Here is a 14,872-nt window from a genome sequence, read left to right as displayed (position 1 = left end):
TTGAACTTTGGGATATCTATGTTATTCACTCTCAGAAAAAAATTACAAAATTGTACCTTTAGGGGTACAATGGTACAAAGGTACAAATTTGTACCCTTGTGATTTGTACCTTAAGAGACCAGTTTTGTACCTTTGGTGACAATTTTGTACCTTTATTTAACAGTACAAAAATTGACCCTTCAAAAAGGGTACAAAATTGGCTTTGACAGCGTACAATCATTGACTATAATGATATATATGTATTTTACACACACACACGCTGAATTAAAATCAGAATTTTTAAAACCTTTTCATTTTCACATTTTACAACATTTCATTTAAAACACATTTTTAAACATTCCATATGAGTCCATCTTGCTGGGTGTTAAAAAGTAACACTGAAGCAGTGTTAAAGTTAATGAGATAATTGATTGATGATTGAGTGATGATTGACAATTAGTGGTGACACCTGATGATAATAAGCAGAAGAAACAACAAGAGAAAAAGAGAGAGACACAACAACTACAACTGACTTCCAGCCATTAAACATTATTACACTTATTATTAACCAGTTTGATTTGATTTCTGTCATACATCAACAAAAGCTCTTATTGAGAATTAACAGATGTTTAGATGTTAATGTTTTAATGAAAGTTTAGTTTGAAGTCACCATGATGGTGAAAAGCATTTCCTTTAGTTGGGCTCTTGACTTTATTTATTAAAAACACTATCACACTATAAAAATAATTTGTTGGTTTACCTTAAAGTAGTCTAGCCTGGTTGCCTTAAAATTTTGAGTTCATTTAAACAACAAATTTGAGTTGATACAAAGAAAGAGATAAGCAGTTTAAATCAGTGCAGTGACAGACTGTCTCTGACACACACTACTAAACATTGGCCCAGCAGCTCATTTTGACATTTATAAGCCTTAGTGTAAAGGGATTTGTGGTTTTGATTTTACATTGAATTCTAGAAGTGGCAAAGAGATTTAAAAAAAATCAACAGGTTCATGTTTAATATGAATAATGCATAATGTTAGACTGGGTAAACCCAGCCTGATCTGCCGGCGATTTGATTTCGCCCGGCAACTCAGTCTGGAAACCCGTACATTCATTTCTACTGCTTCTGTTACACTTTTGCGGGAACCAGTCACAGACTGGCTTATCCACCTTGCTCGCTATTGGCGGTTATAACACGATGACGATAGAGAAGCGACAGCAAGCACGACCGTCAATCCAATTTCTTTTAACCTCTCGACGATGCTGAATTATTTTTATTGTGGATTATTGTCAGCGAAGTCCACTTCAACAGATATACCGTGCTCAGGGAGAAGGGAGCAGTGAACTGCGTAGGGACCCTGTCGAATGGAACGCAGCTTAAACCTGTCTGGAGTTTTTGTGTCGCTTTGCAAAGTATGTCACCCAGATCGTTGATCTGATTGGTTGAAGGATTATCCAATTGCGTGAATAATGCTCGTTGATCACGTGCAGTAGAAAATACATAGAGACTCCCCAGACCAGAGGTGGTAATCCAGGGTCAAAGAGTAAAAGTCCTGCCATATTTTTATTCCACCCACTGAAGCATTAATGAGATAAATAAGTGATTAATTGAGTGATGATTGAGCATTATTGAAGACACCTGATGATAACAAGCAGAATCACCAAAGGAGAAAATCACAATTTTTAAGCCACCATCATCAAGAGCTTGTTTTAGTTGAGCTCTTGACTTTTTAATATTAGATTTTGTTTGGGCAGTTTTAACTGCATTAAAACCAACCAGAAAAACAAAGTTAAAGGATGATCAGGTGGTGTTGGTTATGTTTTCACATAATCATTATTTGATCTGAATCACTGAACTCATTTAGAGCCCAATCTCTGAGTTAGATTTACATTATTGATTACAGCAGCACTGTGATTCTACAGCATAAGATCAACTTTATCAATACAAGTTTTTTTAGAGTTCTGATTTTTTTTTTTTTTTAAAACAGAGCTTATTTAAACACACAGACATCAAGAATCATCCTGTGAATCTCAACAGTGGTGGCCATCATAAAGCATGTTGCAGTGCATTCTGGGAGCCACCAATCAAAATTCATCCATGGCTCCCATCATGCATTGCTGCATGAATAAATTATGAGCTGAATTGTTTTAGTAATTTTCTTTATTCTCACTATTACAATTTTGCTGTTTTTCTGTGACTTTTAGTAGCTTGTTTTCTAATGTTCAGAGTTGATCTGTTGATCAGAATATGTTGCTTGTCACCGTTGTTGAGATTCAGAGGCTGATACTTGATGTCTGTGTGTGCCTAAAATATTTTATTTTTTTTTTTGTAATAAGGACAACTTTTTTAAAAGAAATTCTGTATTGTATAAGCTGATCTTCTGTAGAATCACAGTGCTGCTGTAATCAATAATGTAAATCTAACTCAGAGATTGGGCTCTAAATGAGTTCAGTGATTCAGATCAAATAATGATTATGTGAAAACATAACCAACACCTGATCATCTTTAAACTTTGCTTGTCGGGTTGGTTTTAATGCAGTTAAAACTGCCCAAACCAAAACTAATATTAAACAGTCAAGGGTCAAGAGCTCAACTAAAACAAACCCTGATCTCGATGATGGTAACTTAAAAGTTGTGATTTTCTCCTTTGGTGATTCTGCTTGTTATCATCAGGTGTCTTCAATAATGCTCAATTATCACTCAATTAATCACTTATTTATCTCATTAATGCTTCAGTGGGTGGAATAAAAATATGGCAGGACTTTTACTCTTTGACCCCTGGATTACCCAACTCTGCCCCAGACCAATGTTCAATTTTAAATTGAGCTTGGAATGGTGATAGCCGGACAAGCATAATGTATACTGTAACAAATCGCTGTAGTTTTTACAGCAAAATTCTACAGAAACCATTTTACAAGTTATTACTGTATTTTGCAATGCATTATGGGTCAAAAAGAGTATTACAGTTGTTAACAGTATTTTTCCAGGTCAACTGTAAATTAATTTACAGTTAAGAGGTGTTTTCGCTGTAGCTCATACGTTTTTACATCAAATTACTGTGATGTGGCATTATGGGACTGCGCGGGCTGAATACGTTTGAAAACTGGTGGACTGGAGCAGGACATGAACCGTTGAAGATAAAAGGCTCAACTTTTGGTAAGTTCACTTAAATTTACATCCATAAATATTCAAATCAGATGTATTACATTTAATGCATTTTAGTGATTCATTTTAAACAGAATTCTTAACGTCAGATGTAATTATTGTATCGACTTAAATAACAACTGCGTGTTATCAGCACATTTAGTGGGATATAAAAGTGTTTGATTCCAATATGTATTTATTTTTTTGCCAAAACAGGAATGTGTCGTTAACTTTAAATTTATTGTTTCAGGAGAGGGTGAGAATCGTGACGAAGCGCCCATTAGCCTACAGTGGAGAGACGAAGCTGAACTAAGGTAAAACAATAGTGAATGTAATGATAATATGGTTGAAAGCTGCAGTTTGTTACCATTTTATTCGCATTTGCTCTCAAGATGTATTTTATTAGAGTATTTGCAGTTTGGAAGACATTACATATTGACCGCTTATGAGACAAAACTACTTATAGGCTAACATGTGCAGTTAGGTTTGTTGATGAACAACGTTAGAATATATGGTATTAATATCGTTGGATGCTGCGATTTTCTCATTCACTCTCAGAAAATAAAGTACATAATTGTACCTTTAGGGGTACAATGGCTTGTCACTGGGGCTGTACCCTCAAGGGTACAGTTTTTGTACCCTTGGCATAGGGTACAAATTTGTACCCTTGTGATTTGTACCTTAAGAGACCAGTTTTGTACCTGTGGTGACAATTTTGTACCTTTATTTAACAGTACAAAAATTGACCCTTCAAAAAGGGGACAAAATTGACAAAATTTTTATTTTCTCCCAGTGTGTTTAAGATTTTAATTCAAAATGCCTGATCTGTTGCATGAAAGTGCTGTTGTTAAAATAACTTAATGAATGAACAACCACTTTCAGTCAGTGATGGGATTAGATTTTATTATTTATGGTGTAAACTCTATCACCATGCAATTAATTTTAAAACATTGTATGTTGGAGAAAATGCTGTATTACTGTTACTAAAAATAAAGCTGCATCTGATTATGCTATGTTAGCAACTTGGTGAAAACATGCATCAAGAAAACGAGATTCAAACAAATCAAGAAAATGAGATTTAAACAATAAGACTAAACATGTTGCGCTATATAACAATAATTAGATTTCTAATTCCAAACAGTTGCTCAGCTGTCTAATAAAACATGTAATATATTAAAGTGTCTTTGGTGTTTCCATTGTTTCTACAAAATAAAACTGGAAACCGAGGGGATATAATGCAGGTATGACGTCACTAATAGGTGACGCACAGAAACACGGTCCGTGTCTTGGTTAAAATTGTTTATTTCTCTAGATTTAAACATTTAAACATTAGATATATAACACTGTTCCAGTGGTTTTTGGATGTTTTAATCCAAAAATCTTACATATTGTGCCTTTAAAGAGTATTATTTTACAATAATTTACTGTAGTCAGAAATTTACAGTGAAATTAATGCATGCTGGGTCATTTTCTTAAATGACTGTTAATCAACAGCAAAATGATGCTGACATCACAGTAATTTACTGTGAATTCACATGATAAAGTTGTCTTTAACCATGCCACTGTAAGAAATTACATTGTTTAGTACTGTAATTGTTTTGAAGTAAAGTCAGAAGTGTGACCAATGAAAACATTTGTTCAAACAAAGACAAGCTAGAATATAAAATCAGTCAAACTTTACCTTTTTTGCGTTATTTCAGCATGAAGGTTTACCAATGTCTTATTTCAAATGTTGTTTGTAGATGGATATTTCACAATATTAAAGCAGCTGCTGAGATTTATCTTTGAAAGATGTGGCATCATTTTGCAACACAAGATTTTTTTTATTAATAAGCATCCTAATGATGAATCAATACTCAACATACAAAACACAACAATGGTGACACTCAACAAATAACAATAAACAGATCAATTCTGAAGATTACGAAATAAACAAACAACAAAAAATGCTAAAAGTGAACCAAAAATAAGTTCAGCAGCACAGATAAAACCAACAATGTCATGCCACATTGCATGCTGGGTACCTTCATAGTACATATGCACTGTAAAACTGGCTGGGTCCCAGTTAGATAGCCCAGGTCAAACCCATTTGGGCCCCACATGGCTCTGCTGGCTGGGAACAGTAGCCACGCTCATCTGGCCGTGTATCTCACATTGCTGGATGGACAGTGTATGTGCATCAATGCCAAAGTGAAAAACTCATTAGGCAGACTTAGATCCTCAATCGCAATATAAATGTTACTGTGAATATATAAGTTTGATGGGTAATATTACTGACTAACTAATGAGCAGCATGTCTTACTCTATATCGCTGCATGTCTGTGTCTGTCGAAGTTTAATGTTTAAATATTATTCTAATTGATGTTAATGTCAAAGCTTGCTTCTTAAAATACTGAATTTGTATTGTGTTTTATCTTATTTATATTTACATGCATTTAGCTTTTATTCAGAACAATTTACAATAGGATAACAAAAGCAGTTTGTCAATCGTTTAAAATGTTTTCTAACATTAATTATAAACCAAATTAATGAAACTAGTTATCCATTCACAGTAAGGAATACAGAATTTATTTGATTCCCAAAACAACAGTTTTAATAATAATAATAAAACTAAATCATTGTAGCCGATCATTCAAAACATTGAAATTAAGAATAATAAATCTGTCTTTAAAATAAGGTTTACACAGCACTGAATAAACAGAACTCGAAAGAGACTTTTGTTTTGTATGCAGAGTAAAAACGTCACAAAACGTCAGACGTCGTCCCGCTACAGTGCGTAACGAGCCTCCCAAATTATTACTTTCACTTTAACTAGTGAAGTAGTGGTGGCGCTGTTAATGCAGAGTAACAACAGATCACTTTTGCTTCACTGAATCTGCGTTCATCTCTGAGCAAAAATTCAAAAATGAAGCATGTCTTTATTTTTCTCTTATTGTCGATGTGTTTACATGTGCACGGTAAGACATTTATACATTAAGTTACATCTCTTTCCGGGCAGTGATAAAAATAAACAACAGTTTCGAGTATCAGCTCTGTTAACTTTATATTTGACGTATGTTCATTTATTGTTTGTATTTTACTCCACTTTTGTAAGATGTTTTTCTTATCTCTTTTTCTGGTAAACGATAAAAATGAACGACGAACGAGACGTAGTTCTCAGCCCAGATTCAGAGGCGTGAATGAAAACATTATGGCTAAAATATTGAAAATATGTCCCTGTAATTCTCGGGTCTAGTTGTGGGTATAAACACATCTAAAAGTAACGAGTAAATTATGTGAGTAAATGTTGATAGCAGTGAATAAACTGTTCAAATGTACATTTAAATGTAGTGTGAGTCGCTTTGGAGGAATAAAAGTGTAAATAAAAAATTGAGATTGAAACAGTACACATAATAACGATAAAAATCTTTTATATCTTAATGTTTTGGAAAATGGCACAGTTTCCTGAAGTATTATTAAGGGTAATACTCATAATATTGATGATTGTATGATGTTCATGATGTATAAGATCATCCATGAGACTGTGTGTTTGTCTGATGAGTGAATGTGTGAATCAATGATATTCTTCTGCTGTTTGTTTGAATGTGTTACAATGTGAATCCAGACAGATTTCTCTACTCACAGTCTTTATGATCTGTAGAAAAACATTTTCACTGCACTTTCCTGTTGTGTGCTTTTGATTGGCTTATAATAAACTGTCCATTTCTTCTTCAGGTGTGTCTGATGTTAAAGTGTCAGTGATGGAGGAAGATTCAGTCACTCTAAACACTGGTGTTCAAACAAACCAACAATACAGCATTATATGGTATTTTAATAACACTCTCATCGCTCAAATCACTGGAGATCAGAGTAAGATCTGTACAGACATTCAGTGTAAAGAGAGATTCAGAGACAGACTGAAACTGGATGATCAGACTGGATCTCTGACCCTCATGAACATCAGAAACACAGACTCTGGAGAATATACACTGAAGATCAACAGCAGCAGCAGCACCAGTGAAAAGACCTTCAGTGTTTCTGTTCATGGTGTCGGTGTTTATGGTGAGTCATTATGTTTGAAAGCAGGTTATGTCACATCATTGAGTTTATTATAGCAGTGACATTCAGAGCTGTTTCTCTCTTTATCTCCATCATTGAACAGAACAGAATTAATTTTTTTTCTTTTTTCTTTTTTCTTTACCTGCATATTAATTCACATACAGTATAAAGATCATTTCTTCAAAACAAATGCATTGTTCAAGTGGAATTTATAGCTTTAGCTTCAAATTCAGAGCATCATGATTTAAAAACTAACTTGTTTTTGTGGTTCGATTCACTCAATGTTTTTTTAAGTTCACCAGGAATCCAAAGTGCAGAGGATTTTAAGTTTAAAAGTATGAAAAATATGTTCATAAGTTCAAAATCTACACTGTTAGACCTTTCCAGGCTTTTTTACATTAAAAGTGTTGCCAGTAATTTACTATTGATTGTACAGTTATTTACTCTAATCTACAGTATGTTACTGTAAAGATACCATGAACTAAATTAAAACTCCTGTTACCTCATTTCATTTACAGAAACCAACTGCCTCAAATTGTCAGACTGCCGTTTAAATTTACAAACTAATATTTATTATATGCTAATAAATTGAGCATATTATTACTATGAACTTATTTATTTTGAGTTCAATAAAAACATTTTAAATAAAGAGATTTTCACTGCATCAACAACTACAGTCACCATCTGTTAAATAAAACAACACACAGCATATCATCAATATCTCTTCTCCTGAACCTAAGCACAGGCTCTACTCTTCAGCACAATGGTGACCCACAAAACTCAATTTTACAGTAAACTACTGGCAACAGTGTTGCCAATATATAACTGTTTTTTAACTTACAGTTTGTTACTGTTAAATTACATTTTGTGGGTGTGTCTTTTATCTGACACCTTTAACCCTTTCAACCCCACAAGAACATCCTCTAGTGTCCACACTACAGAGTAAAAGTAACATTGACACTGTGTTGCAGTGAGATAATTAAGTTAATATTTAAGTGATGATTGAGCATTAATGATGAACACCTGCTGTTAACAAGCAGAACCACTGAAAAGAGGAACAAGAACGGAATAAATACAAGCAGAAACTACAACTGTCTTCCAGCAATTACACATTATTACACTTATTACTGACCAGTTTCACTTTATTTCTACAGAAGATCTTATTGAGAATTAACAGAAGTTTAGATGTTGATGTTTTGTTGAAAATGTTTAGTTTGATGTCACCATTGAGGAGATCAGCATTTGCTTTAGTTGAGCTCTTGACCCTTGACTTTTTATACATCAGTTTTTGTTTTTTCTCTGGCTGCTTAAACTATTTTTGCAAGTTACATTTGTTATGGTGGAAACAAATTTGGAGAAAAAAAAATTGTTGAGTGCTGATAGTTATGTATTGGTGAAGATGTAACCATCACATTGTCTCTTGATTCACTGAATTCATATTGTGTTTTATCCATTGCTACATTATTAACAGATTAATATTTTTCATTATTGCCACTGTGAAACTACAGCAAGAGCTCCAACAACAATCAGCTAAAAAGAGTTTATTTTTAAACACCATGAACAAAAAAACAGCTGCAGCATTATTTAGACACACACAGATATCAAAAATCAGCACATCAATCTCAACAATGGTGGCAATAAAGCTGCATAATTTATTTATGCTGCAGTGCATGCTGGGAGATTTGTACTATGCTGGCACCCAGCATGCATTGCAACATTAAACTTTTGGATGTCACCATTGTTGAGATTAATATTCTGATTGTTGATGTCTCTGCTGTGCAAATAATGCAGGAGTTCAAAATGTTTTATGCATTATAAGACTTATATACTCTCCTAAATAAGTGATTACTGAAATGTTGCTGGTTCTTATGCTGTTGAATTACAGATATAGTACAATCAATAAATATAAGATACCCATTAAATCAAAGACCGGACATAGAAAGAGATCAGTCTACGATGATTACAGCACCATCACAACAGCCAAAACACCTGACCAACTTCATGTTGGCTTTTTCCTGCCATAACAAATGTGTTTTATAAACACTCAGTTCCAGCAGCCAGAGAAACATAATGTTAAAGAGTCAAGAGCACAACTAAAGCAGACACTGATCACCACGATGATGACTGCAAACTTCAATACATTTTTATTTTCAATTAAACATAAACATCCAAATCTGTTAATCAACCAGAACTTCTGTACATGTATGAAAGAAATAATGTCAAACTGGTTTGTGAACTGGTTTCACACTCAGTGTTGATGAAGTCAGTTATAGTTCTTGTGTTTCTGCTCGTCTCTTCTCTTTTTTCTGGTCTTGTTTCTCTGTTCTTCAGTGATTCTGCTAATCAGGTGTTCATCAGTGTCTGAATTCACTCACTTCTTTTCATTCACTCTGTCAAGTGTACTATATTAGTGAACTAATGTAGGGAATAGTGAATGAGGGTATAGGGTGTGATTTGAACACAGCTTTTGAGTGTCGACTTTGAGCGATGTTAAAGGTCCCGTTTTTCGTGTGTTTTTTTAAGCTTTTATTGTGTTTATAGTGTGCAATATAACATGTGTTCATGTTTCGCGTGTAAAAAAACACAGTATTTTTCACATAATTTACTTATCTGTATACCGCTGTTTCCACTGTCATAAAAACGGGCTGATGACTTCCTTGTTCTATGAAGTCCCTCCTTCAGAAATACGTAACGAGTTCTGATTGTGCCAGCGGTTCCTGTGTTGTGATTCGACAGCAGTTTAGCGCATCTTGCCCGGAAAGGTCACGCCTCTTACCATAACGTGGAGATGCACGCGCTCAGTGTTATTGTAAACATGTCTTTAATTTTACCCTATCAATTTGAGCCGGAATCAGACCCGGTGATTGGACTGCGGGATGAAAATAACAGCGTTTCGACGACATGGCGACAAACACACTCTACAAACGCAACTCTTGTGTTTTCCTGTGGGCGGAGGTTAGTCATAAAACTGTTTTAGTGACGTCATTAAAGAAGGAAGTAGAGGGATGTAGTCCAAACTGGCCGTTCGATGTAGGCGACTTCTGTTAAATAAAATATCTCGCTTGGCATTGAACTTTGAGCTTTAACATTTTACAGATTTTATTTATACTCTAACAACAACATTACACACTAACTAAAGTTTGAAACATGGGATCACGAAGAACGGGACCTTTAACTCACAGTATATTCCTGTAGGCTATTTTCTCAAAAATGACAAAAATTACCCAGAATGCATTTACAGTATATTGTTTTTACAGTATATTACTGTTTTAATGGAAAATGGTTTGTTACTGTCAGAATTTGGCTGTTTTTCCACAGCAAGGTCTAAAGCCTCGTTTGACAGTGTAGCATCAAGATTACTAACTAATATCATATGACCTGCTGAAGAGTATGACGAGGAGAAAAATACAGTGAACACGGAAATTTTCTTAACACCTGCTCAAAATTCAGTATGAAATGCTGTTTGTTTGAATGTGTTACATTATGAATCCAGACAGATTTCTCTACTCAGTCTTTTTGATCTGTAGAAAAACATTTTCACTGCACTTTCCTGTTGTGTGTTTTTGTTTGGCTTATAATGAACTCTTCATTTCTTCTTCAGGTGTGTCTGATCCAGATAAAGTGTCAGTGGTGGGGGGAGATTCAGTCACTCTAAACACTGGTGTTCAAATGAACCAACAACACAAAATTAAATGGTATTTTAATGGCATTCACATCGCTGTAATCAGTGGAGATCTCAGTTATATCTGTACAGATGTTCAGTGTGATAAAAGGAATGAGAGATTCAGAGGCAGACTGAAGCTGGATCATCAGACTGGATCTCTGACCATCATGAACACCAGAAACACTGACTATGGAGAACATACACTAGTGATCATCAGCAGCAGCAGCTACAGTGTAAAGATCTTCAGAGTTTATGTTTATGGTGAGTCATTATGTTTGAAAGCAGGTTATGTTTAAATCACATCATTGAGTTTATTAAAGCAGTGACATTCAGAGCCGTTTCTCTCTTTATCTCCATCATTGAACAGAATTAATTTAGTAACACTTAGATGTATTTTTTTTCTTTACCTGTATATTAATTCACATACAGTATAAAGATCATTTCTTCAAAACACATTTACTGTTCAAGTGGAATTTATAGCTTTACCTTCAAATTCAGAGCATCATGATTTAAAAACTAACTTGTGTTTCTATTGCTGGTTTAAACAGTTTTATTCTGGTGAAGATGTCAGTTTCTCATCATATCGTCTCTGATCACCTTTTCTTATCATCTGATTCAGTTCACTCAATGTTTTTAGTTCACCAGGAATCCAAAGCGCAGAGGATTTGAAGTTAAAAAGTATGAAAAATATGTTCATAAGTTCAAAATCGAAACAAATGATGCTTTTCAAATTGACCGTCAAGATAGAGCATGAGCAAATATCCAAAGTATTTTCATGTTGTGTAGTTTGATTGTTGTTTTGAGCAAAAGATCCTCCAGCAGCTGTTGGTTTGTGTTTCAGATGTTTCTCCTGTTGAACGAGATAAAAAGAAGAGAAAATCAGTGAAGGAGGGAGAATCTGTTACTTTAGATTCTGGTGTAATAAAAAGCTCAAATGATTCAATGAGATGGTATTTTAATGACACTCTCATTGCTGAAATCACTGGAGATCAGAGTAAGATCTGTACAGATGTTCAGTGTGATGAGAGATTCAGAGACAGACTGAAGCTGGATCATCAGACTGGATCTCTGACCCTCACAAATATCACAAACACTGACTCTGGAGAATATAAACTACTGATCATCAGCAGCAGCAGATTCAGCATCATCAGGAGCTTCAGTGTTTCTGTCACTGGTGAGTGTCATTGAGTCATTCAATTCATTTTTTCTTGAACAGGTTTAGAAAACAGTTTGAAATGTTTAAATTGACTCAGTAAATGTTTCATTGTCATCTTTCACATGCACATCGTGACACACAGTTATCACAACTAACGAGTGCTGTTCATATTTCTAATGTTATTAACATGAAAAATATATACAATAGTCAGTTTTTCTGTGCTGATATTTCCAGTTGATCTAATCAGTTGCTGTTTTAGCTGCTGTTCTTCAAAAACCCACCAGATGGAGCCATTCATCAGTTAAATCAATGTACAACTGATTACCAAAGTGTAAAGAAAAAAGTTTTTTTCTCAGTCATTTTCTAAAAAATAATGACTGTCTGTCTGTATTATTTCAGATTCAGATCTGTCTCCAGCTGTTGTAGCAGGAATATGTGTTGCTGTTTTGCTGATCGTTGCTGGTTTAATTTACTGCTGCCAATCAAGAAGGAATGGTGAGTGTAACATACAGATTTAATACGATGGAAATATGAGATTTAAAAAAAAAAAGTCTTTAAAAGTTGAGAATTTTCTCCTTTTTTTTCTCTCTAACCAAAGTAATGTGTGTTTAATTGAGTTTGTTGTTATTCCTCAAAGGTATCAGGACAAAGCGCAATGATCAGGTGAGATATGTGAACACTGAATCTGACTCCAAAACAGATTCAGATTAAATGTTTGTGTGTGATTGTTTTGTTTCAGAAATAATAATATCTGATTCTTCAAGACAGCGCTGCTCTCGTACTCTATTACTTTATAAAAGAACAGAGGCATGAATACATTTTGTATTATTATATAATTAGAAAAAATTATTTATTATCATCATAATTATATTTATTTACCATAGGCTGATATGTACGGAGCCCCTAAAGGGACCTTTGCAAGGTGCGAACGAGAAAGTCTGTCAATTTTTTATTTTTGCAAAGGTCCCTTTAAGGGCTCCATAGATACGACACCGGTCTAGGATCAGGATATAACAATTTTTTCTTACAACTGAAGAAAAACATTGATGATTCCCAAATAATCTAAATGACAAAAAATATGAAAACAGAAATTACAACATTAAGAGCAAGTAAGAGTAGCCAATATGATATTTCAAGCATTTCGATGTGCAGGTTGTTTAGGAAAGATTAATTATTTTAATAAATGTGAAGAGAAACATCTTATATTTAAGATATTTTGTCATTTTTTGCAGTTCTATGTCTTGTGTAACAAACATCAGTCCTGTTTATTTCTTTTACCTTCTGTGAATCTGTTTTTTTATTCACAGGCAAATGGTGTTGAAGATTCATCCTCTGGTTGACACTCTGAAGACTATCAGCAACTCGTCACCTAATCATGATGAGCCTGCCAATGACGCGCCGACGTAACATTTATTATTATTTCATTAAAAGAGAACTTGAAGATGGGAAGCTAGAAGAAACTCTCATCGCTCACAGAGAAACAGTGTCACGATACCAAGATTTCACTAGTTGGTACCAATACTAGTCATTTCAACTTGACCAATTTCAACTCATTCAAATTTAATCTAGTTTGTGTTTAAGTAATTTAAATAATACTGCTCCAAAGAATTAAAGGATTAGTTCAAATTGGTTAAAATTAGCCCAAGCTTTACTCACCTTCAAGCCATCATAGGTGTGTATGACTTTCTTCTTTCTGATGAACACAATCAGAGTTATATTAATAAATCTCCTTTATAATGGCAGTGAACGGGTCCAACATGTTTGAAGCTCAAAAAAGTGCATCCATCCATCATTAACGTGTATTCCACATGACTCCAGGGGGTTAATAAAGGCCTTCTGAAGTGAAGCGAAGCATTTGTGTAAAAAAGTATCCATATTTAACAAGTTATAAAGTAAAATATCTATCCTCCACCAGACCGCCTTATGTTAAATGTGGATATTTTTCTTACACAAATGCATCACTTCGCTTCAGAAGGCCTTTATTAACCCCCTGGAGTCGTCTATGATGGATGGATGCACTTTTTGAGCTTCAGACTCATTGGTCCTGTTCACTGCCATTATAAAGCTCGGACACCAGTGGTTCCCTAACAGCATTAAGGGAGACTCAAGGATATTCCTCCCCAGACCATCACTGACCCACCGCCAAACCAGTTTTGCTGAATGATGTTACACGTTCCCCACAGCATCTCCAGACTCTTTCACGTGTCACACATGAAGAGAAAGAGGACTTGTCAATTCTGGTGTTCTCTGGCATATTCCAGTATCTGTCTCCCCGTATCTCCTCCTTGCTCTTGAAACTGTGCTGCATAAAACATGCCCAAAGCATCTCCAAATAAGGGTTTTCTGCAAACGAGTTCCTCACAGTCTTCCCTCACTCTCGTCAGACATGCTGCTGTTTGCAGACGCGCTCTCGTCTGATCCTCGAGCAATGCCAAAAACTGCTAAAGTGATTCAGACAGGAACAGTGAGAGATTTCTCTGTTTCTTTTCAGTATTGCTGTTTCTATCATCATTAATAACAGCAGCATTTACACTGCAAGACCTGCAAGGCTTTTTGTCCACTTCTCTTTACATTAATTTTGTGAAGATGAATATTTCATCAACATTTTGAACAAGAAATGTCATTCTGCAAGACAAAAGCTCTTCACAGAGAAACAACACACAGGTCAAGTCTGTACTGTTACTGGTAATGTTATCTTCACAATTTTAGTATTGACATCTTGACTATCAGAGGAACATCCCTGATAAAACACCAGCGTGAGTTGATTTTGAAGCATTTTGTATATGTTTGTTTTGGTGCTTTGTGGTTAAAGAGTGAAGGTTCAAATCCAGCAAGGTCTGATCCATGAAATATCACCATTGAGTTCTTGATCAAACTCTGAATCTCTGAAC

At 34.7% G+C, this 14,872-nt stretch overlaps 2 protein-coding genes across 3 annotated transcripts in view; both read left to right on the top strand.

The window, feature by feature from the left end:
- Positions 1–14,872, top strand: part of LOC125263394 — a 105,152-nt gene that overhangs the window by 43,020 nt on the left and 47,260 nt on the right. The window lies entirely within an intron of this gene.
- LOC125263378 lies at positions 5,921–13,673 on the top strand. Of its 2 annotated transcripts, none has more exons than XM_048182394.1 (7): positions 5,921–6,080; positions 6,838–7,149; positions 10,763–11,086; positions 11,667–11,999; positions 12,381–12,476; positions 12,619–12,644; positions 13,289–13,673. In XM_048182394.1, the coding sequence occupies exons 1-7, from the start codon at positions 6,029–6,031 to the stop codon at positions 13,319–13,321; spliced, it is 1,176 nt and encodes a 391-aa protein (XP_048038351.1). In that variant the 5' UTR covers positions 5,921–6,028; the 3' UTR covers positions 13,322–13,673. The 2 variants fall into 2 exon arrangements, with proteins under 2 accessions (XP_048038351.1, XP_048038350.1); XM_048182393.1 differs by having other exon boundaries at positions 5,922–6,080; positions 6,838–7,164.

The sequence above is a fragment of the Megalobrama amblycephala genome, linkage group LG2, assembly GCF_018812025.1.
Source record: "Megalobrama amblycephala isolate DHTTF-2021 linkage group LG2, ASM1881202v1, whole genome shotgun sequence".
Taxonomy (NCBI): domain Eukaryota; kingdom Metazoa; phylum Chordata; class Actinopteri; order Cypriniformes; family Xenocyprididae; genus Megalobrama; species Megalobrama amblycephala.
This window is presented reverse-complemented; position numbering and strand designations above follow the sequence as displayed.